At 43.3% G+C, this 27,215-nt stretch overlaps 1 protein-coding gene across 2 annotated transcripts in view; it reads right to left on the reverse strand.

Moving 5' to 3' along the window:
• Positions 1 to 229: 229 nt before the first annotated feature.
• The window catches only part of CCDC112 (coiled-coil domain containing 112), a 33,620-nt gene continuing 6,634 nt past the window's right edge, over positions 230 to 27,215 (reverse strand). Inside the window, exons 1-10 of one of the 2 annotated variants that reach the window (XM_045022121.1) lie at positions 25,707 to 25,830; positions 21,265 to 21,386; positions 13,394 to 13,515; positions 12,141 to 12,230; positions 8,654 to 8,729; positions 7,309 to 7,699; positions 4,102 to 4,518; positions 3,178 to 3,273; positions 938 to 1,056; positions 230 to 860 (exon numbers count right to left, since the gene is read on the reverse strand). In XM_045022121.1, the coding sequence (XP_044878056.1) occupies positions 830 to 860; positions 938 to 1,056; positions 3,178 to 3,273; positions 4,102 to 4,518; positions 7,309 to 7,699; positions 8,654 to 8,729; positions 12,141 to 12,230; positions 13,394 to 13,515; positions 21,265 to 21,386; positions 25,707 to 25,742 (1,500 nt within the window). In that variant the 5' untranslated portion in view covers positions 25,743 to 25,830 and the 3' untranslated portion in view covers positions 230 to 829. Of the gene's footprint in view, positions 861 to 937; positions 1,057 to 3,177; positions 3,274 to 4,101; positions 4,519 to 7,308; positions 7,700 to 8,653; positions 8,730 to 12,140; positions 12,231 to 13,393; positions 13,516 to 21,264; positions 21,387 to 25,706; positions 25,831 to 27,215 lie in introns of those variants that run through there. The other variant, XM_045022122.1, reaches the window with a different exon arrangement.

The raw sequence follows: 27,215 nt of genomic DNA on the forward strand, positions 1-27,215 counted from the left end.
TAAAGAAGTGCTGAGCAATGGACAATTCCCACTGACTTCAATGGGAAACCAAAGATCTATTCCCAACTTCAGTATTAACAAGCATTGTGGCTCAGGTCAAGTCACTTGCCCTGCTCTTCCCCTTCCCCTTCTATAAAATGGAGGTAACACCTACCATTTATAAGGCATTTTGAGAATCTTGGATGAAAGGCACTACACATAACCAAAATAGTATTACTAAAACAAGAACTAAACAAAATAAATATTTATTTTGCAAAATAGTGTAGTATTCCTTATCCAAGTCACATTAACACTAGTACAAAAGTTTGAAGCACAGATTAGTCATTCTATTATCACTCCATCTAATTGTGAGACATTTTATTTCTTCAAATATAAAAAAACCACAATCTTTTAAAAGTTGCTAATTACGAATGCAGCATATGTAGTACAAAACATGAAGGAACGGACACCCAGCATTTTTGTTAGTTAAAAATACTATTTCTTCCATTGTTTCCCCAAGTGACTATATTATATACCGTCTAGGGTCTAGAATAACGTGTAAGAATGGCAATTTTGATATAACTGATTGTTGTTCCATGACATCTACATTTATATTCTGTTGTTTCATTTTCAAATTTATGAAATTGTGGATGATATGCCAGTTATCAAATACATACCATAATGAATACACTGCTAACATGACAAAAAATTAAATGGTCAGAACTTGAAACCCATGTAATAATACAAAATATTCTTCTTTAAATAAAAAATTTTTATGAAAATTTGTAAGGACCCAGTTGGTCACTTTTATTTGTATGTAATTCATCTTCTCGTATATGCAGATGTTCAGCTATAACCCTTGTCTCCAGGTTGGGATAGCTCTATGGGAAAAAATAAGGATGAATAGCTGGTCATTGAGTGTATTTTAAAAATATATAAATCTAAGTCTTTTTCTTACCTATGTGGAATATGTAAAAGTGGCTGCACATCTGTTGGTCCAATCTCTTTTGTGCGTTCCTCCCAACCCTTGGTAGGTTTGTACAGTCTAGATGGGTCCCTGGTTACGTGAACTTCAACCTGTCAATAATATATTGTTATGCAGGGGAAGGGAGGTTGGGCAGTCACACCAACTCTTGAAGCTGTTGGGTGTGACAGCTGCCTCCCATTCAGGCTAAATGAGGGAACAATTAAATGCCCCCTTTGCTTAGTGCATGCAGTGTAGTTGTAGCCCTGTCTGTCCCAGGATATTAGAGAGACAAGGTGTGTGAGATGGTATCTTTTATTGGACAAACTTCAGAAGTTTGTCCAATAAAAGATACTACAGTAAAAGCTTTGTTATCCGGCATATTGGGGGAATGCAGGGGTTAGTCAAAAATTCCAGTTAACTGAAAGTTATACTTACCAATGGAATACCAGTTTTCAAAGAATTAGAACACAATAAAATGAATAAGGTATAAAATAGTATACAGGTACTCACCAATCCAGTAGTAGTACTGCACTGCAGAGTGGCTGGTTTCTTGAAGCACTTAGGTTTATACAGGTAAAGTTTTCTATACAGTAGGTTATCTTATGACACTAAATATCACTATGGGCAGCACATGGTGTATACCCATATCACTAAAAATACACAAACTATACAGAATATAATTTAATCTTTCTTAGATGATTCAGAACGCACTTCAGGACCTTGCAGTGCCTCTGATGTTGATAATAATGACCCTATTATCATTGTAGATGTAGAAGGTGTAGGAGATTGGGCTGAATATGTAATGACCTTATAACACAATTTTTTGAATAAATCCCTGATATCAACTTGCTTACTTGTCTTCTACCTCTTTTGCATAAAAGTAGAGTGCAGAATGTGCAAATGCATAACCTCCTGGGCAGTATACTAGTCCCGGTTACTAGATTGAAGATTTGTATTGAGATATATCAGAAATGCCAGTTAATAGAGCTTTCTGGTTGATAAAGTGCCGGATAACAAAACTTTTTTTTTTTTTTTTTTACTGGTATCTCACCCACCTTGTCCCTTTGCTGGGAGAGGGGGAGGGGCGTTTCTGATAAACAATGCAGGGACAGGGGATTGATTAGATTGCAGCTGTATGTCTATGTGAGAGTAATGCGGCAAGAAACAGGAGAGCAGCGAGGAAACCCCATACTGAGTCAGAGGAGGACTTATAGAGTGACCATGAGAAAAACACTGAGAGAGCTTTGGGGTAAAATGCTGGCTGGAAAAAGGCTTGGAACTGTGACCAAAGAAACTGTATCCTGCTGTTTGATTCCTAGTGCATTCAGGGAAACTGGACTTTGTGTACATTCTTTGTAAATAAACAGGATTGCATCAAAGAAATACCTGGACCCCATTATCAATTTCTCCTAACACAATAAAATGTGTAAGACCCTGATTACTGGCTAACAATAGGAAAAAACAGTGCCTTTCCATTTGTCACAAGAAATAATTACATTGTCTAGATGAATAGCATAAGGAAGGTAGGTGTGAACCTGTATGATAGTCCTTCCAAGAAATGCAATAAATCTCATTTATGACAAGAGTCTTTGACCCACATGAAGCTTATTGCAGGATTGACACGTTTGCTCCATGTGCTTATGGACAAGAGCAGGGACAGTCTGTCAAACATATTTTCCCCCTCTTAATTCTTAGTAAAATTTGTGCAGGAAAAAGGTGCAGGATTGGAACCCTGAAGACTGACGTCCACTATAAATTCACAGAATGAGCAGCCGCTACTGGATGCTCAACATTTGTGAAAAACAGGCAACTTATTTTAAGTGCCTAAATAATGATTCAGGTGCTTAACTTTAGGCATCTATAATTAAAAAAAATGTTTAGTCTTTGTTCATATGTGTTTTGGTATCTTTATCTGCTTTTAAACCACTAAAGATAGCTATTTAAACACATTTCAAAAGGAAAATAAGTGTGCTCTTTTTACCAAAAATTATGCGCTTTTTCCACTGTAAAAAGCCAAGACTTTTCCCATTCTGAGGTGGGTTGTTTGTTAGTTTGTCATGACAAAAAATAATCTTCAGCTCTAAGAGGTCATTTGGATAAGAAAAATAATTGCCTTTTAAAAGGCGGCAGCAGAAAGAATAAAGCTGTTAAAAATAAATTACAAGCATGAAGATATGTTTCATCAGATGATAACAAGAAAAATCAATCAATTCAGTAAATATGTTTGTTACCTTCTCTCTTAACTTTGCCAGTCTTTTTTCTTTTTCTATTTTTTCCTCCTCTTTTGCCTGCTTTTCTAGAATCTTTACTTCAAGTTTATGAAGATCCTGGAAAATATACCATGGATGAAATATTGAGCACTTTTGGGAATCAAAAAGAATAAGGCACCAATAGGCTATTCATATGATCAGAATTTATTTTGAATGCTTTAGAAACCAAACGTGTCCTAGATTTCATACTGTTTAAGCACAGAAGTGACCATTTGATCGTCCAATCAGACCCATATAACGTAGGCCATTACATTTCACCCAGATACCATTCTAGGGAACCCAATTATTGTAGTTAAGACTAAAGCATTTCAGTCCTCAGGACTCGGAACTTTGTGTGCCACAGGCAGAGTACAGGAAGAAAAACCAAAGCACACAATTAAATTACACAGGCCAGTTTCTAAAATGTACCTTTTGGAAACAAACCCTTGATATTGTACTGCTATATATTTGCAAGATTTACTTTCCATTTTTTGTAAACAAATGGTAATGAAAACAAATATTGATATTGGACTGGTCCCCCACATAGGCCCCGATTCGGGAATATACTCAAGCATATACCTAACTTTAAACAGTTAACTAGTCCCACTGAAGTCAACAGGAGTACTCTTGTACTTTAATGTACTTTAAGATGCTCAAGTATCTTGTTGAATTGGAACACTGAGGAAAAGCAACAGAACATTATTTTAGACAAAAAGATGAGCTGTTCCCAAGACACAGACAGAGCTATCTTCATACAGATGTAGTTTGTGAATTAAAATAGCTCTTAAAGTTGAAATAATTGTTATTGATAATTAACTCCCTAGTCTTCCACATTCTAATACTATGTCTACTCTGTACCACATATCCAGAAGATTTGAAACACAAGTGTGGGGTGTGACTACTCACTCTCTCTTGAAACTTAGAAATTTCTTCTGCAGCAATTCTCTTCCTCTCTTCCCTTTCAGCCTCCTCCCTCTTCCCCTTTTCAAGTCTTTGGAGTGCCTCCTGTTCCTCCTTCTGCCGAGTGTACTTTTCTAGCAGTAGCTTCAGTTGGAACTGGCGCTGGCGTTCCTTCTGTTGCTTTTTCTCTCTCTCTTCTTCCTCTTTCAGTCGAGATGCTTGTTTCATTGCAAATTCTATTTCTTTATGTCTTTTCCACGCTTCGACAGCTGCTTGTTGCTTTTTCCTTTCCTTCTCTGCTTTTTGCTTCTGAGCTGCTTCTTGCTGAAGATTTTCTGTTTTGAGCATTTTCTCTGACTTCTGCTTTTGCTTTAAGATTTCTTGTTTTTCTTGTTGCTTCTTCATTTTCCACTTTTCAATAGACTGCACGAGAACAGTAAGAAAAAAATTCATATACTTCTTATAAAATCTTTCTCTTCCAAGATAATTATTTCCAAAGGAGAGACTAGGAGGTAGGAACTCCAGACATAGATGCTTTTTTACCTTGGCAAGTAGCTTACTATCTCTTAGTTTCCCCACATGTAAAATGGAAACAACTATTTATCTACCTATCTCACAGTGTTTGAAGTTTAATATCTACAATAATTTGAATATATAAAGTTTTATGGCATCCACATTGCTGCAGAATGATTATTAGGCTCATTAGTTAACTAGTATCATATGTTTTCACTGTGCAAACATTTTTCAATTATTTTTATATTATCTCTCACACACATATATGAACAGTAAAACCAAACTTTTTGCTTAAAAAAAATAATCAATGTTTATGCCAGCTAATCTATTACCACGAAGGAGACCCAGGTCCAGGACCCTCCTCCAAATTTCTATTTTCAGAACCATTGGAGCCGAGGTGTGTTGCAACTGTTCTAGTCCTTCTCTCCCCATCCCAGGGCCGGCCCTAGGTTTTTTGCAGCCCCAAGCAAAAAAATTTTTGGCGGCCCCCCCCCCCCCGCCCCCAGACATGACCCCCCCCCCGCCCACCAGTACCCCCCACTCACACCCCCTGTTGCCCCAGCACTGGCCTCCCCCCCAAATGTGGGATCCGCTACCAGCACACTGCAGCCGAGCCCTGGCCCAGCTGCGACTCTGTCCCCATGCGGGTGGAGCTGCTGGGCAGCACGGAGCGGGAGTACTTCCAGGTGGCGGCACGGCTACGGGGTGGCACAAAGAACACGGCCCCCTCCCTGGGCTTCGCAGCACTGCTGGTGGCCAAGGTGGATCAGTTCGTGCTCACCGCCCTCACCCTCGACATGCTGGCGGCCAAAGACCTGGAGAGCCCCCGGACCTGCTGCTCTTCAGCCTCACGGTGCCCTGGCCCAGCCCTGGCAGGAGGGAAGGCAAGGATCTCCGGCTGCGGGGCTACCTGCTCAGCACCGACGAACCCAGTCGGCCGCTCACCTCCTCGCACACTCCAGGAGCCCCTCGCCACCATCGCAGCCCGGGCTCGGCTCCAGGGGACCCTGTTTCCCTCCCTCCCCGGCTCCTCACACACACTGGGTAGGGCTGCCCAGAGGATTCAGGGCAAAGCAATTTTGGGGGCCCCTTCCATAAAAAAAAGTTGCAATACTATAGTAACATGTATTTGGAAATGTAAAAAATAACTAGTGAAAATTAATTTGTAATAATCTGAAAATACACCAAATACATTATTTAAAAACATTAACTGCTTTACTGGTCTGTATACATTTGCAATTACAAAATGGGCTGTTGCTGGGTGATGGTGATGGTTGGTGCCAATGGGCTGTCACTGCCTGGAGGTGGTGCTGCTGTTGCCCAGGGCTGGGTGGGGAGCTGGGCTCTGGGGGGTGCCCGGCTCACAGGGGCTGGGCTCAGGACTGTGAGGAGATGGGGTCGGAGGTTGTCTGGCTCAGAGGGGCTCGCCTCAGAGCTGGGGATCTGGGGTGGGGGGATGGGGTCGGAGGGTGCCCACCTCAGAGCAGCTGGGCTCAGAGCTGGGGGTCAGGGCAGTGGGGGATGGGGTCGGGGGTGTCCGGATCAGAGGGGCTGGGCTCAGAGCTAGGGGTCAGGGCTGTGGGGGGAATGGGGTCAGGGAGGTGTCCGGATCAGAAGGGCTGGGCTCGGAGCTGGGGGTCAGGGCTGGGCCTGGGGGGTAATGGGGTCGGGGGGTGCCTGACAAACACCTCCCTGAGACCCCCCCAATCCAACCCCCCTTCCCTGGCCCCTGACTGCCCCCCCCCACAGAACCTGTGCCCCCTCCCTGCCCCCTGAGTGTCCCCGGGACTCCCTGACCCGTAGCCACCTCCCCCCCCCGCCCCGGTTGCTTACTCCCGGCTCACTGCGCGGCAGCCGCATGGCTCCGGAGGGGGCTGAGCTCTTCCCCGCTCAGAGCCGTGTGGGGAGGGGGCGGGGCCGCGAGCTCCAGGCTCAGCTCAGCTGTCTCCGCTCGGCCCGGAGCTTGTAGCCCCGCCCCCTGACCACGCGGCTCTGAGCGGGGCGGGGCTCAGCCCTGCCCCCCTCCCCCCCCAGACAAGCTGCTGCTGGGCTGTTTAGGACCCGGGGAACAAGCGGAGGAGGAGCGGCCCGTCTTCTGCAGCCAGGCGGGGCCGCGCTACCGGTAAGGGGCTCCCCCTCTCCCCCAAGCGGAGCCGGTAGCGCGGCCCTGCCCGGCTACAGGGGACGGGCCGCTCCTCCGCTCGCAGCGGCAGGATGAGCTGGGGCCCCAGCCTTTTGCCGCCCCCTCTATTTTGCCACCCTAGGCAGCAGCTTGTTTTGCTGGTGCCTAGAGCCGCCCCTGCCCCATCCTCCCCCTCACATATCTGTCTTGTCTATTTAGACTGAAAGCTCTTTGGGGCTAAGACTGTCGACTACTCTGTACAGTGTCTAGCACAATGGGGCCCCATTCTTGATTGGTTCTTAGGTACGACTACAATAAACATGAATAATAATAATTGTAATATGCTCAGCTACTGCACACAGCACTCCAACATGTGCTTAGAGCATCATCTGCTGATGATTCCTTAGAACAACACCAACAAAGTGAAAATTTTAAAGAGAACTAGTTTTCTGTAGGAAAAAAGCTATGTCTGCCATCACAGCTTGAGGTGGATGGAAGAGGGTGAAAAGCGTGTGTGGCTTTTAAGAAATACACTTGTTTAAAATTCAAACATACTTTGAATCTTAAAATCCTCTTACCTCTTTTTTTCTTTCCTCTAAAATCAGAAATTCTTGATACCATGTCTCATGCTGTTGAATATCCTCTTTTTTTCTTCCAGAGAGATACTCAAGGGCTTCTTCTATATAGGATGGCTTTCCTTTATGTTTTGTCCATACTTTCAAAAAGTGTTGATGATCATAATCATCCCAGCCTCCTTGTCGTCCTCCTGTTTGCTGAAGGAACCTTTCAAATTCTACTACTTCTTCAGGTAGATGATTTTGCAGTGTTTTATCTACTGGAACCTTGCCTGATGGTAACCTGAAAACTCTTTCTATGGCTGAACTACCCAGTGCCCATGTGTCAATTTTTTTCTGTAAGGCACTGAGCTCATTAGTAGCAGTCTTCTCCTCCTTCATAAGCTCTTCATATCTAAGTAAAAAAAACAACATAAACACACATTGACTTTTAAATAAAAGGTCAGACAATACCCATGAGTTCACCTGAAATAGACTTTGTGATTATTCAATTCCCAGACAAAAACTATGTTAAAGTAGGGCTAAAGTTCAGATTAAGTATCACTAATTTAGGGTAAAATAAATTACGGTAGAACCTCAGAGTTACAAACACCTTGTGAATGGAAGTTGTTCGTAACAGTAAACAAAAAGTTATGGTTGTTCTTTCAAAAGTTTACAACTGAACATTATTTAATACAGCTTTGAAACTTTAGTATGCAGAAGAAAAATGCTACTTTCCCCTTTTTTTAGTAGTTTACATTTAACACAGTACTGTACTGTATTTGCTTTTTTTGAGAGGGGGAAGGGAATGTCTCTGCTGTTACCTGATTGTGTACTTCCAGTTCCAAATTGTATGGTTGACTGGCCAGTTTGTAACTCTGGTGTTCATAACTCTGATGTTCTACTGTACAGAATTTTTGTAATTATCCCCAAACTAAGCATTATAAACCCAGGAAAGTCAGAGTTAAGGTTACTCTTAAAAGAGAACTAGATGGAAATGCACAGGTAGGTCACCCAAACAACCATACTCCTTTCCTATATTGCTATCATTGGGAGGGCAGGGAGAGAGAAAAGGAAAAAAATGTGCCTTTAAAAATCCGTTTATTCTAATCCAGACCCCCCTATTAGAATGCCTTTACCATAATCATATGGTTATTGCATGATACTACTATAGGTAATCTAGTCATAAAAGTTTGCTTTGAATATATGTTTACTTAAATGATTCATTACAGAAAAAGGAAATAAAGGAACAGGATGGAAAAAAGGAAGAGAAGAGTGATTTATACGATACATTTATGTTATATTTTATTTTGGTTTTGTGTGACTGATTTCAGTTATCTCAAGACTATAAAAGCATGTAGAAACATACATTAGTCGCTGTTCTTCTTTAAAACCATTTATTGCATTTTCAGCTTCTTCCATCATTTCCCTGAGCTTTTCAATGACTACAAAAACCAAAAAGAGGAGTAAATATCACTTTCCCTATAGCTGACTATAGCTTTTATATGCTAGACCAAGGGTCGGCAACCTTTCAAAGAAGAGGAGCTTGCGGGCCGTGCATGGAGACCCGCTGCTCCCCTCCCCACAAGGGGCATGCAGAGACGTGCCATCAGCCAGCCATTTCTGGCAGCGGTGTGGGGTCAGAGCCCTGCTGCGCCTCCGGGCTGTGAGCTGCCTGTGATAAGCGCCTACTGGACAGAGCCTGTACCTCGCACTCCCTCAAGAAACGGCTGCCCGCAAAGGAGCAGCCAAAGAGCTGCATGTGGCTCCAGAGCCGCAGGTTGCCAACTCCTGTGCTAGACACAACAAAATGTGACATTTCTTAATAAACTAACATGAAGAATAAAGATATATAGCAAAGCAGGCAGTTTCTATTTAAAACATATACATCCCATACAGCCTCTACTTCATACACATCCCCAATAGGCAAAATAAACTTTTACTAAATTAGTTGACAAATATGGATATAGGTAAAATTGGATTTCCTGAAATAAAATATGCTACAATAATGAAATAATAAATAACTGATGACACAAGGGAATTCTTTATTTGTATTGTTAGAGTATTCTATTCTGAGTAGACATGCTTTTATTCCTCTTCATCCTTCTCTACCAGGAAACTTAATGCTGGTGAAAAGAATGTGACTGAGAGCTTTAGTTTCCAGTCCTGCAACAGGATGTGCAAGGATGGGCCCTTACAATCTCATGGAGTCTTGAAGAGTGGAGCTATGTCAGTATCAGGTGAAGTCAGTGGGACTCCTAGCAGGTATACAGGTCTGCCGGCATGCTTCCCATGTGTGCAGCTTTTGGGGGTGGGTGGGATTTCCCCCCAGAGGCGAGGGCATGGGGGTGGGGGCACATGGGGTTACATGCCACTGCCCCCCTCCCTCCTCATTTCTGCAAACGCAGAGCTGCCCAGCTCGGAGGCTGCGGTCTGGTCTCAGGCTCCACTGACTCTGCAGCTGAACACAGCCTCCTGGGTCCCAGTGCCAGTTGTGCTCCCCTTCTGTGATCTGGGAGCCTTCCTATTTTCTGTGGAATAGTGAGTTCACACAGTGGGGCTGGGTAAATGGGGGTGGGGGAAATGGGAGAAGGGGGGTGAGTGGAGGAGGCAGTGGGGAAGGAAGGGAGGTGAAATAGGGCAGGGGGAGGGGAATGTGGGAGTGAGGGGAAGGGGATGGAGAAGAAAAGGGGATAGGGGAATCATGGGGGAAGTGAGATCCCGGCCTGCGGCATCCCCTTGGCAGCAGCTGGGACTCCCCCATTAAGCAGGCCCATCGAACCTTCACCCTGACATGCCATACCCCCCTACACCTGGACCCTTCCAACAAGCCCCCCACACTCAGAGCCCCCCCCACTGAGACCCAATAAGCTGCACCTGGACCCCCACCCCATCAAGCCCCACTCCCCAAGCACCCAGACCCCCCCCCCCCAAATTGCCAGGCCCAGACCTCCCCACCAAGCCCCATCTCCCCACACCTCAGGCCCCCGCCACTGAGCCCAACCACCATTATCTTGATCCCCTGCAGAGTCCCATTGCCCTTGCATCCAGAACCCCCACAATGAGCCCCTGTGCATCCAGATCTCCCACTGAGCTGCCCACACCCAGATTGCCCCACAGAAACCTCTCACCCCAAACCTGGAAACCTCTCACCCCACACTAAGCCCCTCCACACTTGGATCCTGCTGGGCTGAGCCTGCTCTCCCATACCTGATGCGCCTGCCACAGAGGGGCAGGGCCCTGGGGTGTTTCTGGGGCAAATCCAGCCCTTGCACGGTGTCAGGAGCAGCCTCACTGCTGAGACCCTGTACTGGGGGAGATGGGGGCTTCAGGGTGATCTTCCACCTCAATGCAGCCAATGGCCTGAGCTCCCCACTGCCATGCTGGAGCCACATTTATTTATTGACAAATAAAATTTGCAGAATTTTAAAATATTGTGTGCATAATTTTTAATTTTTGGTGCATAATTTCCTCAGGAGTAACTGATTTAGTTAACCCAATGGAAACCCTTGTATGGACACACTTATTTCAGAGTAAGAGGGGCCCATTCTGGATTATCTTGAAATGATTCCCAACATAAGAACCAGTTTTCTCATGTTACCCTGCCAACATGCCTCAGTCTTGATTTGGAGAGAGAATCTCTAGGGGTGAGAGTTTTAGGCTTTGTCTAATAAGAAAGTTATATGATAGTATTTCTTCACACAATGCACAGTCAACCTGTAGAACTCTTTGCTAGAAGATGTTGTGAAGGCCAAGACTATAAGAAGTTCATGGAGGATAGATCCATCAATAGCTATTAGTCAGGATGGGCAGGGATACAAAACCGTGCTCTGACGTGTCTCTAGCCTTTGTTTGCCAGAAACTGGGAATGGGCAACACAGGACAGATCACTTGTTGATTAATGGTTCTGTTCATTCCCTCTGAAGCACCTGGCATTGGCCACTGTCAGAAGACAGAATACTGGACTAGATAGACCATTGGTCTGACCCAATATGTCTGTCCTTATGTTCTTAACTACAGTAAAACAATTAAAAAGTGGTTAGTTAAATATGGTGCAATCCCCTGTGGACACAAGGGAGTTCACTGGTTTAACTAGCTTTGTTTTTAAAACCCAGTCAGGTAAATTGGTACAATTTCTCATCAGACAAGGCCTTCATTCAGCTTCGTGTTTTTTCAATCCTTGGCATCCTATTGACAGTTTAGCAGAGAGGCCAAGGTAGATGCAGACATTTGCAGATAGAAATTGAGTTAGATCAACAACATAATGAATGTAAGCACTACATAACCTTGAGCTGGTGATAGATCTTGGTCTCTAACCTGGGCTACATTTAAACTATTAAGCTATAAATGCATGTCTCTCTGATTACAAGTTCCCCAAGTGTTTCAACTCAACTAATCCCCCAAGTGTTCTTTATTCATTATCAACAGAATATTCCAGTTTATATTGGTACAGATGGCCTGAAAATGTAATTCCCTATGGCCCTTGCTCAACGTCCTCAGCCATCAGATGGACGAGAGGCATACGATTGTATCTAAATCCCAAAAATATACTTGTTGCACTTAGCATTACAGTACAATTCAAGCAGAAGGACATGGACTTCAGCACAGAAGGTACCACACCCCCAATAGGCTCCAGGGTCCCAGGCCAGTTCCAACAGAAAATAAGGGGTTCCACTCTAAAGATGATCTCAGGGAGCCTCCAGCCTTTCCTAACACTCCCCTCCTTTCTTAGACAGGACACCCAGGGCCTGCACTGATGGCACAAGCAGAGACCTTCCCTGCAAGACTATTATCCAAGAAAATTAAACTTTTGTCTATAAAAGGCAAGTATTTCAAACTCCATCAACAAGACTTACATTCCGGTGTAGGCTTCACATCTTTCAATTGTCGTTGAAGTCTCTTAACATTATTGTGTATTTTTGCTAGTTGTTGCTGGATTTTAGCTTCTGTGGAAGAAAAATAAGTTAGTCAGTCATGTTAAAAGTTTAACTGTACATCAAATTGAAATTTCTTGCCTTTACCCTCAAACCTCTAAGTCATTCAGCCCCAACATCTCTGGTCTGGTCACCTTTCACGTCTTCTCTGACACACCCTCCCATTCCAACAATGATGCCAGCAAAAATGCCAGTACTGATACCCTCTTCATCATCTTCTCATAGAAGCAGCTCCATCCATTCTTTCATGCTGCCCCTTGTGCTGGGAACACCAATTCTGACTCTAGCCACTTCCCTTGCCCCATTCAAATCCCTCCTACTTACCTCTGTCATAAGGCCTATAAAATGTGGAGGAGAGAATAGCTATCTTTAACAAACAAAACAGCACCATCAAAATGTGAACTAACTTTACTGAGTAATATGATCTTACTGCTATCTTTTCCCTTCCTTTCCCTGATCTGTGTGTTTAGTTAGACCATAACATGTTAGGTCATGTTAGTTTGTATGCTCTTCAGAATATGTAATGTGTCTACTTATTTTATGAGGAACCTAGCATATCTTTGGGAGTGCAAAAAATAATTTAAAGATTTTGTGTTTGGGGACTTTTTGAAAATGCCTCTCTCCAATGATGGTGTCACCTCTCCTGAATGACACATCAGGTCTTTTCTGAATATTGAGTGTACTACCCTCTATTTCAGGCACATTCAAAGTGTGAACCAACTTCTGCAATCCACCCTGCAACGAACATACCTTCTCATGCTGTCATCTATCCTTACCAGCCCTGGAATACATAACTGGACATTTCAGTGCCTGGATTCTCTAGGACCCACCTCCAATGCTTCAAGCTTCTGCAAATCCAGACACTGAAATATTCAAAGATCTACTTTTTTTAACTGCTCAATGTGGGAGACACTGAGACTCCTTGATTATTTGGTGGTGCTGTCATAAGTTTATTGTACATTAACTAAGCTACATTAAATCTTGTTATGTTTAGGTTCATACTTTTTAATTCTTCCACAATACTGTTCTTTTTATAGTGCACTCCCTCTTATAAACAGTACATATACAGCAGCAAAAATACTTTCATGGGCGAGTATCAGAATTTGCTTTGTTCTATGAGCTAATACACCAGTTAAGTGAGTGAGTGTGGACAAGGAAAGGAACAAATATCCTACTTTCAGCTTTCCTGTTGTTAGTCATTTTATGTTCCAGTTCTTCCAGTGTGCTGTATTCCACCCTGAAATCACTCTTCTTGCTGTAGAGATTACCATTTTTGTCTTTTTCTATATTCACAAGTCTGGGAAAAGAAAAGTTGCTTGGCTTTGAAATCACATTTTAAAATCATTTGAAAATTAATTAAAAATATAAATTCACAGTCATTACCACTTAGAAATTACTTAGACTAACTCTAATTAGTGGTCATTATTTTTGATTGAATAAGTTAGTTTCATTAAGCGCTCCGGACAAGTGCATCATTACAGAATTTAAAAACTGGGCTTTAATACAGGGAATATTAATCAGAATAGCTGCTTTTAGTTTATCATATAACTAGTGTGTTATCACTTGGAAGGATTAGATTTTTATCAGTAAATGTTGGTAAATGTCAATAAATTAAAAAAATCAGAAACATCCTTTGCAAGATGTATGTGTAGTGCAAGCCACACAGTAACTCTGACAGAAGTAATCAGAAATCTGGTATTCAGCAAAGGCAGACAGATGTACAATTCTGCTCTTCGTGTCAACAGATCATTCTAAATTATGATATTATTTCTAATGGGCTTGGGGTCCTTCACATCCTTTAGAACTGTCTCACTTTCTCCCTCAATTTATAACTACGGTACTTTCTTTACACTCAAGGTTCTGCATCAGATGAGCCTTATAGACGATGTACTGTTAGATGCCACTTTCTTCCTCAGAAGTGGCCACACTTAAGTGGTAGATGAAGTTGTCCTTACTTATCCATTATCTACTTCATAAGGGTGTGGCTAATCATTTTGAGAACCAGATGAAACTCATTACATATGTAGAGCCCAGTTTCCCACTCTCCCCTCTGACATTCCCTGTCATGATGATTCAGTGGTTAGGGCACTAGCCGAAGAACTGGGAGACCTGGGTTCAATTTCCTGCTATGCCATGGATTCCCTGTGTGACCCTGACAAATCATTTAGCTTCTCTATTCCTCAGTTCCCAATTTGTAAAATAAGGATACAATTATTTCCCTACCGTACTTGGGGGTTGTGAGGATAAATATATTAAAGTCTGTGAGGTGCTGAGCTACAACAGTGATGGGGATTGCACAAATACAATAATTAGACCTACGCCAGGGGTTTTATCAGTCCTCTGGGGGGATAGAAGGGAAGGAAACCAGTGGTTGGTTGAGCATAAGCAAATAGCAAGCTTGGATTTAAGGTTTAGTTAGAGGTGGGGAAGTCTACTGCCTCGAAGCTGTTGATAAAACTGCTCCCAGATAATGCTGCAAATCCCAGGGCAGATTAATTAGTGTAAGTGGCTACAGTAATGAATGTTTGTTTCAAGGTTTTTATTTTTTTCAGTTGGTTTCTTTAAGTTGCAGTGCTATTATTTTTTAACTTTGTTTCTCTATTTTTGTAAATAAAGAGCCAAAGGAATCTATTCCTGCATTTATATTTTATGTTTAGTGTTTAATGTTTCATTTAAAGACAACAACAGAATATTAGTTGTGTTCAGCATCCTATTTAGTTTTCCTGATGTTTCCCCAGCAAAGCTAAAACCTGCTAAAAAAACATGTATACTGTTCTTGGGCCAAATGAAAAGGAGAGAATGGATGTTCTCTGAGGAAATGCCTCTATTAAACCAAGGAAGAAGAACACGGGGTAAACTGAAATACATTTTGGGGCATGAATTCTAGTATGCAGGAGACTAGATTAAAAGCAAATTAACATGGTTGTCATTTAGCAGTTCCCAAATTCTGTAGACAAATAAAGTCCTTGGAACGCTTTCAGAGTCAGCTGCCTCGTTTCACAGTGACAGTTCTTTTCACTGTCTTCCTGCTGGATCACATTAAAAGAAGCTAAAAATACATTAACTACCTCCCTATTATTACTTGTCTATGTGACAAATTGATGTAGTTGCCACAAGGTTGTTATTTGATCATGAACGGTAGGGGAGATGTTCCAAGTAATCTTGAACAAGGGCAGAGATAATAAAGAAATTATCTTGTTGACTAAGACTGCAGTTCACGCTTTAAAAATGTATGAGAACTGATCTAGGTGCATAGTGCAGTGCAAGCAACCCTTACAAAGAGCTATCACTGAAAGGCTGAGCACAGCATGGTGGAAGACAGCAGGGAGGACGAGCTGCACTAATGTCGTTCCATACATAGGTGGAGCTGTAATGTAGATGGACAGATTTGCTCCAAAGTAATGTGCTCCCAATGCCTCTACAACAACTGTGTGATTGGAATGTGAAAATGAAATGTTTTAGAGATATCAAAATTGCTGACTTTGATAGTGGCATTTTTTTTTTAAATACACAGATCCGTAAGTATCAGAGGGCAGCCGTGTTAGTTTGTATCCGCAAAAACAACAAGGAGTCCGGTGGCACCTTACAGACTAACAGATTTATTTGGGCATAAGCTTTTGTGGGTAAATACATCTGAAGAAGTGGTTTTTTTACCCACGAAAGCTTATGCCCAAATAAATCTTAGTCTTACAGATCCATAAGTAATTTTTGTTTCTTTACTGTAGTTGGTCAGTGGTGTAACAAAATGTACTTACAGCCAGAGTTTGAAATCCTTACTCATAGTGGGTAGCACCTTAGTACCTTGATTTCAGTGGAACTACTTGGGGAGTAATGGATTACTTAGTGTAATTAAAATGATCAGAATTTGGCCCTTGGTGGATTTGAACAATGGGCAACTCGCTCTTAGTTCATGAAGGTTTTTATGTCTGTTTAGTAGCCTCATTAATCAACAAGCATTCCTAAGTATTAAACCTTCTTAATATACCTTCTGTTAAGGTAGTTCAACTTTTAGGGTTCCAACAATAACAGCATCCCCTTACTGTTTTGGTCTACTCTGACCCTAAGCGCACCCCAAGCTCAGAGGACAAAGGGCTCCCTGGTATCTAGCAATGAGCCTCAGCTGATGTGACCAGCTGATTCTGATTGTGGGAGGGATAGCTCAGTGGTTTGAGCATTGGCCTGCTAAACCCAGGGTTGTGAGTTCAATCCTTGAGGGAGCCATTTAGGGATCTGGGACAAAATCAGTATTTGGTCCTGCTAGTAAAGGCAGGGGACTGGACTTGATGACCTTCAAGATCCCTTCCAGTTCTATGAGATAGGTATATCTCTATATGTTACTGTTGTCATAATCTGTATTTAAAAAGTGTCTGGTAAGGTATCATATGTAAACTGGTAACATGCTGGTCATTAATATTATTGCATGGTATATGTACAGTAATATATGAAAAATTATGAATATGGGTAGCAAGAAAACATTCTACAAATACAGTAGAAGCAAGAGGAAGCCAAAGACAGGGTTAGACCCATTACTAAATGAGGAGGGGAAAATAATACCTGAAAATGGCAGAAGTACTAAATGTCTTGTTTCAGTTTTCACCAAAAAGTTTAGTAGAAATTGGACATTAACTTAATGAATGCCAGTGAAAATCAAGTAGGATCAGAGGCTAAAATATGGAAAGAACAAGTTAAAAATTACTTAGACAAATTAGATGTTTCCTAGTCACCAGGGCCTGATGGAATACATCCTAGAGTACTCAAAGAGCTGACTGAGAAAATATCTGAGCCATTAGCGATTATCTTTGAAAAGTCATGGAAGATGGGTGAGATTCCAGAAGACCGGAAAAGGGCAAATATATTGCCAATCTATAAAAAGGGAAATAAGTACCACTCAGGGAATTACAGACCGATCAGCTTAAATTCTGTACCCGTAAAGATAATGCAGCAAATAATTAAGAAATCAATTTGCAAACACCTAGAAAATAATAAAGTGATAAGTAACAGTCAGCATGAATTTATCAAGAACAAATCGTGTCAAACCAACCTAATAGCCTTCTTTGACAGGGTAAAGGGAAAGTGGTAGATGTGGTATATCTTGACTTTAGTAAGGCTTTTGATACGGTCTCACATGAATTTCTCATAAACAAACTAGGGAAATACAACCTAGATGGAGCTACTATAAGGTGGGTGCAGAACTGGTTGGAAACCATTCTCAGAGAGTAGTTATCAGTGGTTCATAGTCAAGCCGGAAGGGCATATCGAGTGGGGTCCTGCAGGGATCAGTTTTGGGTCCAGTTCTGTTCAATACCTTAGATAATGGCATAAAGAGTACCCTGATAAAGTTAGCAGACGATGCCAAGCTGGGAGGGGTTGCAAGTGATTTGGAGGATAGCATTAACATTCAAAATGATCTAGACGAACTGGAGAAATGGTCTGAAGTAAATAGGATAAAATTTAATAAGGACAAATGCAAAGTACAGTGGAACCTCAGAGTTATGAATACCTTGGAAATGGAGGTTGTTTTTAACTCTGAAATGTTCATAACTCCGAACAAAACATTATGGTTGTTCTCTCAAAAGTTTACAACTGAACATAGACTTAATACAGCTTTAAAGCTTTACTGTGTAGAAGAAAAATTCTACTTTCCCTTTATCTTTTAGTAGTTTACGTCTAATACAGTACTCTACTGTATTTGCTTTTTTTCCCTGTTTCATGTGTACTTCCGGTTCCAAATGATGTGTGTGGTTGACTGGTTGGTTCGTAACTCTGGTGTTCATAAATCTGAGGTACTATTGTACTCCACTTAGGAAGGAACAATCAGTTGCACACATACAAAATGGGAAATGATTGCCTAGGAAGGAGTACTGCGGAAAGGGATCATAGTGGATCACCAGCTAAATATGAGTCAACAATGTAACACTCTTGCAAAAAAAGCAAATATCATTCTGGGATGTATTAACAGGAGTGTTGTAAGCAAAACATAAGAAGTCATTCTTCCACTCCACACTGATTACACCTCAACTGAAGTATTGTGTCCAGTTCTGGGTGCCACATTTTAGGAAAGATGTGGACAAATTGGAGAAAGTCCAGAGTAGCGCAGCAAAAACGAGTAAAGGTCTAGAAAAAATGACCTATGGGGGAAGATTGAAAAAATAGTTTTGTTTTTTTTTAATTTGGAGAAGGATGAGTGGGGACATGATAACAGTTTTCAAGTACATAAAAGGTTGTTACAAGGAAGAGGGAGATAAATTGTTCTCTTTAACCTCTGAGGATAGGACAAGAAGCAATGGGCTTAAATTGCAGCAAGGGCGGTTTACACTGGACATTAGGAAAAAGTTCTGGTTAGGGTGGTTAAGCACTGGAATACATTGACTAGGGAGGTTTGTGAAATCTCCATCATTGGAGATTTTTAAGAGCAGGTTAGAGAAACACCTGTCAAGGATGATCTAGATAATACTTAGTCCTGCCTTGAGAGCAGGGAACTGGACTAGAAGACCTCTTGAGGTCCCTTCCAGTCCTACTATTCTATGTCCTGGAAATATATTTTTAAAATGTGTTTGGCAAGTAAGGCTGAAGTCACTCCACCCTAGACAAAGGAATGTGGTCCCACCTGCTTGAAAGTGTCTCCAGTGTAAACTGAGCAAGGAGAGACAATGCAAGTACATTTACATAAAAGGCAAAGTCGATAAACTAGCAAGTGGAGGAGTATGACAGAATATACCTCTATGTCCACACCCTACACACTATTGTAGTAATAATTGCTCAAAGTATGCCTTGTGAGGTACCACTTGAAAACTCAGAATTTTCTGCTCATTACTATCCTGGTAAAATATGTGTGGCAACATTGTATGTGAAGATACAGTAGAACCTCAGAGTTACAAACATCTCGGGAATGGAAGTTGTTCGTAACTATGAAATGGAATTATAAAACTGAACAAAACATTATGGTTATTCTTTCAAAAGTTTACAACTGAACATTGACTTAATACAGCTTTGAAACTTTATTAGGCAGAAGAAAAATGCTGCTTTTAACAATCTTAATTTAAATAAAACAAGCACAGAAACAGTTTCTTTACCTTGTCAGTTTTTTTCCCTTTCCCTTTATTTTTTAGTAGTTTATGTTTAACACAGTACTATTTGCATTTTTCTTTTATCTCTGCTGCTGCCTGGCTGCACGCTTACAGTTCCAGATGAGGTGTGTGGTTGACCGGTCAGTTCGTAACTGGAGTTCATAACTCTGAGGTTCTATTGTATAAGATTCCACTGTATGGTTTTATTAACACATGTTCCTAACTGAGGTTAGCAAACAGGTTTGTCTCAAACAAAGAAATGTATGCTCTGCTTTATTTGCATTTATGCAGTAAACAGTCGTCCAGCAGGATGGTGAGATAAAGGAAGTTCAAAAAGGTGAGGAAAAGCAGTAGGGAACATCCTTCCCTATAGGATGTCTCCTGAATCTTAGCTGGAAATGTTTTTCAAGAGGGGGACTGAAACTATAAAAAGGAGAGATAAACACCCTGAGATTCCCCTCCGCCCCAGTCACATTCACAGCACCTGAAGCATTAGTTGGATTTTGGGAGAAGCAGTCCTGATCTAAGAAGTTTAGTCAGTAAGACTGCTAAAAGTATGTGGTGAGAAAACATTGCTTTGACTTTATCATAGTTTGTTAAGTTAGGCAGCAGTTGTGTTTTATCTTTATTTTTCTTGTAACCGTTTCTAACTTTTATGCCTTGTTACTTGTACTTACTTAAAATCTCTCTGTAGCTAATAAACTATTTTATTGTTTTATCTAATCCAGTGTGTTTAAATTGAAATGTCTGGGAAACTCCATTTGGGGTGGCAAGTTGCGTGCTTATTATTTCTACTAAAGTAATAGGCTTCATATAAACTGGTATTGTCCAGGAGAGGGGTGGGCAGTAAAGGACTTTCTGAGCGAAAATCTAAGACTGGAAGTGTCTTGGGGTCACCCAGCAATACAACCAAAACTGGTAAGAGCCAAGGTATGGCTGACTGGCTGCAGCACACACACAGACATAACTGGGAGTTACTTGAATGTTGGAGGCTGTTTGTGAGCAGTCCAGGCTGGAGGCTACAGCAGCAAAGCATTGAAAAAGGCACCCAGGTTAGAGGGCAGGGGTGACACAGCTAATCATTAGGCTGGACTGTATCCTGGTGTGTCACAGGGAGATATCCTCTTAACTATCTTGAAGGGGCAAGAGACTTCAAAAATTAACATAGCATCAGCTGCCTGGTGGACACAGCTGGCCTCCTGGAGCCCCCGTGGAGAGCTTTCTGATTCTGAAAACAAAGATAAAACTTTGGAAGATATAAGCAAGGACAGAGAGCCATTTTGGTATCCTTTACTGGGCAGATACAAAAGGCTAGAGCTCTTGTACATAAGAGAAAAGTGTGGAGCTGAAAGGGGCTTGAAAGTCTCTGGAAACTGACTATAGCTGAGAAATCTACTTAAACCAAGCCTCTAGTAAGTTAAGTTAGAATATGCTTCTAAAAGTAAAACCTTACTTGTTTGTCTGTAACCATGTCTATCCTTATACTTCGTATCACTTAAACCTAATTGTGAATAAAGTTACTTTACTGTTACTATAATCCAACTCAGTGCTGTGATAGGAGTAAAGGGTTTGCCAACCCCATTTAAGTTAATAGCCTTCTGTGTAGTGTCTCTTTAAAGGAGCAGCAAAACTTATATGGTTTTGTGAGCTGCAGTAAGTAGAGGCTGTACACTACAGAAAGATGTCTCTGTGGAACTCGGGAATAGGCGTTCACTTACTGTTACCTGCTATGTAAAGTTTGGACTGGCAGAGTCCTGAAGAGTTTGCTGGAAAGGTAGACAAGCTGGTGTGTCCGGAACCTGAGACACAGCTTAGCAGCAGCAAAGCTCTCACTTGCTGAAGTGGGAGGGGTAACGCAGAGGCTCACAGTTCTGGAACCCCTGCGGATAGTCACAACTACTAATCTTAAATCACCTCAAAACCTGTCATCCACAGCAATGCCATGCAGAATGTGTTTATGGTGATATTCTTTAACTTACTGATTTTTTAGTTTTTCTGCTGTTCTTATGAATTCAGCTCTCTTAGCTTGATCAGCTTTAATTGTCCAGTTCTGAAACTGAAAGTGTTGACTGGAATCTGGAATACTGAAACAGCAGTCACTCTGTACAGAACACAAAAGAAGGCATTCTTTATTATTATTCATTATCAGTAACATAGTGGCTAAAGACAAACACATACTGTGGACGTGATTTACCACTGTGTTACTTCAGTTTTACGCTGAACTCAACTGATTTCAGTGGAGTTACGCCAGGGTAAAGCTGGAGTAATGCAGTGGTGAATTGGGAATTGTAGCTGTAATATGCTCTTAAAAAGAACAATAATACAACGTTGTATCACTACAATTAAACAGTAGTTGCCTGTCATTGGAACTGCCACTCTGGATCAGACCCAGGGTCCGTCTAGTATCCTCTCTTATAGTGACCAGTACCATATGCTTCAGAGGAAAATGCAAGAATCTTGCAGTACACAAATGTGGAATAATCTCCCCCTCCCACCTCCCCAGTCTCTTCCTGGTTTTATCCCTCCAATCACTGGGGATTGGCTTAAACCGTGAAGCGTGACGTTTAACAGCCCAGCCACATTTTTTGTTATAACTCTGGATATTCTCGATATCATAACTACTAGTAATTTAGTGTGCAGTTTTGCAATCTTCACTCTCAGCCTACTAAAAGGTTGACAACAGTTAGGCTGCTGATGTGCTAAGACCACTGTCTATCATGCTGGCCAGCACTGTCTCATTGTTTCTTGGTGCCCCCTTCCCTTCTGTTCCACTTGTTGTTTCTTGTTTTACACTTAGATTGTAAACTCTTTGGGGAGGGGACTATCTTTGTTCTGTGTTTGTACAGCACCTAGCATAATAGGGTCTTGGTCTGTGACTGGGGCTCCTAGGTGCTATTGCAATACTAATAAATAAGAACATTGAGAAACACTGATGTGATAATCCCATTTAAATTAATAGACAACTCGACTAAGTGATACTAAATTAGAGTAATGGTTGTAGAGATAAGGGCCCTTAGCTCTTTCATAGGCAGGTTCAGTAGTATTCCAAGATCAGTGATTGAATAAGCATTTTACCCCCTTAGACTGAGGGTACGTCTATACTATCTGCTGGAACGGCGAGTAGCGTTCGATGTATCGAGGATCGATTTATCGTGTCTCGTCTGGACGCGATAAATCAATCCGCTAATCTACGCCCGTACTTCACCTCGGCAGGAGGAGTAAGCAGAGTTGACGGGGGAGCCGCGGCAGTCGACTCGCCACCGTGAGGATGGCCAGGTAAGTCTAACTAAGATACTTCGACTTCAGCTACACGAGTAGTGTAGCTGAAGTTGCGTATCTTAGTTCGAACTCCCCCGCCCCCCGCTAGTGTAGCCCAGGCTTTAATTTACCTCAAATCAGCAAAAGGTAGCTGGTTAACAAGCATTAGGAGTTCTCTATAGGAAAAATCATCCTTAAAAGTCAATGACTTCTCAATGGGAGGGTGAGGAGACTCAAACCCCCAGGACCACTGCAGCTGGAAGAAAACAGATTATTTGGCTCGGGGTTTATTAAGCCATATAGAGAATACATGTCTCCTCTGCGGCACAGTTGAATTAATCTGACTACTCCAGCTAAAGAGTATTTATTGGAGCATCTGAACTAGCATCACATTGGTAGAAATGCCCCTCATTCTGTCTATTAGGGTTGCCACTTTTTTTCCTATTGGACAAATGCAAACTGGAAAAAAATGGAAATAAGAAGATGTATACTAAACAGACTGCTTACTGGCTTTGTTCTGCTTGCAATCTTTCACCCCCCATTTCCTTCACCAGTATTTTCTCTATTTAGAGTGTGCCTTGGAGCAGGAATGCTATCCTTATATCAATCTGTAAAGTGCTTAATGAATTGTTAGTACTATAAAAATAAATATCAATAACAAACATTACATACTGATATGAAACATCTGCATAGAATGCTAATGCATCATCACAAGCTGAAAACAAAGTTAAAATAAATTCAGCTCCTTGACCACTATCTAACTATGTTTATTTAAAGCATCCATGCTCAAGCAAAAAGTTTACACTCTGTAATCAAAGTGGATTATAAAAGGGTTTGGCCAGCCAGCATGTACAAGGCCAAACTATGTCATAATAGGATTTTTAAACAAAGCATTTTCTATGTCTACTTAGACTGCAGCTTTGTTTTTTAACCACTTTAAAATGTAGTTTGGCCATGTCCATGATATGTTTAAAGAGGCCACTCTTCAGAAACTATAAAAATGACATCATGGAATATTATGTTTATTATGTCTCCATGATTGCATATCAAATTTGCTCAGTTTGGAAGACCATGAGATGGTATGGGAGTCAAAGACGGCATAATTTAGTCAGCAGTACCTTTATTATTGTTATCATGCACTAGAAGAACCCAGCTTGACTTTTATTCATCATGCCACATTTAGTCACTCAGCAACCACTGAGATTCTGGGATCTGTAGAGTTAAAAACCTATGTGACACTTGTGAGAATCCTACAATTCTATGAGTTACACTATATCAAGGGTTCTCAAACTTTTGTACTGGTGTACAGGCTTTCGCACAGAAAGCCTCTGAGTGTGACCCCCCCTTATAAATTAAAAATAGTTTTTTATATATTTAACACCATTATAAATGCTGGAGCGAAGTGGGGTTTGGGGTGGAGGCTGACAGCTTGTGACCCCTCATGTAATAACCTCCCGACCCCCAGATTGAGAACCCCTGCATTATATTATCCAAATGCTGGAGTGGAGATACAGAGTTAGGATTATCAGTAGGAAGCCAACAAAACAGGACATCATAATGGGAAAACCCTGCAGAATGCAAGATGAAACCAAGAACTAACCTTGAATTAAATACACCTCTACCCCACTATAACGCGACCCGATATAACACAGGTTCGTGTATAGCGCGGTAGCAGCAGGACTCCGGCGGTGCTTTAAAGGGTCCAGGGCTCCGGCTGCTGTGGGGAGCCCCGGGCCCTTTAAATCCCGCTGGAGCCCTGCCGCTGCTACCCCGGGGCTGCGGCAGCGGGGCTCGCTGGCAATTTAAAGGGCTCAGGCTCCCCGCAGCGGCTGGAGCCCAGAGCTCTTTAAATCACTGCTGGAGCCCTGCTGCTGCTACCCTGATATAACAGCATTTCAGCTATAATGCACTAGGGATTTTTGGCTCCCCACGACCACGTTATAGCGGGGTAGAGGTGAATTTTAGGTACTTCTAGAGATGAGATGGGTGAAGTAATATCTTCTATTGGGCCAAATACAGAAGTTGGTCCAATAAAAGATATCGTCACATTGTCTTTCTAATATCCTGGGGCTAACACTGCTACAACACTGAATACAACTTAGGTCAGTGTGGGTCCTGACTCCCTATGTGGGCACTGAGGAACATTCGGGGTAGCAGGGCCATCCAGCCCCAGCTCTGCTCCAGCCCTGGCTCCCAGCATCCACCGCCCCCCATGCCTCGGCCCCTCTCTGCCCCCAGACATACCCCCAGCCTCTGCCCTTACTGTGGCTCCTTTCCTGGCCCCAGCCCCGCTCCCAGCTACAGCCCCTTTGCTCCTATCTCCCCACTCCCAATGCCCCCAGCTGCAGCTCCACTCCTGGCCTCAGCTCCCAGGAAGAGGGGGCAGACAGCAGTTGCACAACCCGGAAAGGTTTGAGGACCACTGATTTAGATACCCCTAAACAGCCTATCACTGGGGCATGTAATTGCAGGGTGATGGACAACGGGACAATCAGGCAACATGGCAGAAATGTTCCAGAGCAGATTGAACTGGCTATATGCAGTGTTGCTGTAGCCATGTGGGTCCCAGGATATTAGAGAGATAGGGTGAGTGAGGTAATAGCTTTTATCAGACCGACTTCTGTTGGGGAGAGAGACAAGCTTTCCTGTGCCCCACAGAGCTCTTCTTTAGGCCCTCACCTGGCCCAGGTACTCTGTAGGGAAGGCGCAGAGGTGCTCGAGGAGTGATTTGCGGTGCAGCACTGATGGGGGAAGGGGAGGGGCTCTGGCGCAGCCCCGCCTCCAGCACAAAACCCGGGACAGGCTGGATTCCCATGATTTTTGGCAGGGGCCGGCCGCTCCCTGGGGCCCCTGAAGGCTCGAGGAGCTCCCTGACGTCACAGAACGTCCGGTACTGCCGTGACCGCGGTGCCTCCCTTCACCCAGGGCTGCACGCGCCCCAGGGCGGCAGCGGGTCGGGGGGGGGACACGCTTTGGGCCGCGGCAGCTTTTCTGTTTCTCTGGCAGACACAGGGGCCGGCTCCCCCCGGGCTCTCTCCCCGCCGGGGGAAGGAGGGAACAGCCCAGAATCCCCTCGACAAGGATGAGCCGCAGCGGAGTCGCTGCCCCGGGGCCCGTTCTCAGCACCGCACGGCGGGAACGGCGCTGCCGGCCGGGCCTTTACCTGCTGCTGCCCGGACGCCGTTGCCATGGCCGCCATCTTGGAGACCAGCGCGACTCCCTTCTTCGGGCAGGGGGGGGTTACGCGCGGGCCGCCGGGGTCGCAGGAACACGGACTAGGGGCGGGGCTTCACAGGGCGGGGCCACGCGCGGGGGCGGGGTCGCAGTTCTGGGGGCGGGGCTTTGCTCTGGTGCGCGGACGGCGCGCTCCTAGCGGGGGAGGTGTGAGCGGCTAAGCTCCGCCCATCCCAAGCCGGGGAGTCCGCGTTCCGCAACCTGAGACAGCCACGTGCCAAGTGACTGAGTCTCACGTGGGGGGGCAGCCGGAAGCCGGGGGGCAGGTTGGGCTGCGGCCCCTTCTAACCATTGCCCTCCCGGTGCGTCTGGTTCTCCCCTCGAGCCCCATTTACTCAGACGTAGCCAGCGCCCGGGGTTGCGGCTCCCATCAAACCTGTGCCGTGCTCCCACGACGCCAGCGTTGACAGGTGTCTGAGGTGTGGCACGTTTTGACCCATTACAAGCACAGCGCAGGCTGTTTAGGGGACTGCTTAAGAAGAGTCAAATCAGGGCCGGCTCTAGCAATTGCGCCGCCCCAAGCAGGGCAGCACGCCGCGGGGGGCGCTCTGGCGGTCGCCAGTCCCGTGGCTCCGGTAGACCTCCTGCAGACATGCCTGCGGAGGGTCCGCTGGTCCCCCGGCTCTGGTGGAGCATCCGCAGGCACGCCTGTGGGAGGTCCACCGGAGCCGCCTGCCGCCCTCCCGGCGGCATGCCGCCCCAAGCACACGCTTGGCGCGCTGGGGTCTAGAGCCGGCCCTGAGTCAAATTATACCACCCAGTTGTCTGCGCTTTTAGATGCTTTTACCCAATTGGTGCGATTGCATTTTTAGTACTAGTCTTGCAGAATTTATGCAAAAGCTTCAGCGTGAGTGTAATCTGAGCCGATTATTGATCTGATGTTAACCACCAGGTACCTCCATCCCATGAGTAAGGACCAGCAATCTGATCTTTACTGGCAAAAAACTACATTAATGTGCTTTAAATTTACAAAGTTGGAAAATGTAATCCTTTAAATTAATGTTGTATTGCTAATTTTAGCCAAGGGGTTTCTACAGAAAGGATTTTGCAATAACGATTTTGTTTTTTTGAAAAAAATATATGCAGTATACTATTTTTCCAGTTGACACAGCTTCTGTATTTCACAGGTCAGCTGTAGTTCAAAAAAAGATTGAATCTATTTTTGAGTTCAACTACAGCTTAGTTGTTTGTACAGTTTTTTTGCTGTTGTAATGATTAACAATAGGGAAATATTCCTACAGAACTACAGTATTTGAACCATCTGAGTCAGAGTTGCAGTCAGAATATGCTGTTTCTGTTAGTGCTCAAGATGTGGAAGGAAAAAATGTATCTTTGTATGAACCTCTCTGCAGATTACAGTGCCTGTTTTTTCCAGCTGTAATTCAACTGCTATTGATTGAAGGCTACTGGCAGTGGCCATACAGTCATCTGAGATTAA

This window comes from Mauremys mutica, chromosome 6 (assembly GCF_020497125.1).
Source record: "Mauremys mutica isolate MM-2020 ecotype Southern chromosome 6, ASM2049712v1, whole genome shotgun sequence".
Classification (NCBI taxonomy): Eukaryota; Metazoa; Chordata; order Testudines; family Geoemydidae; genus Mauremys; species Mauremys mutica.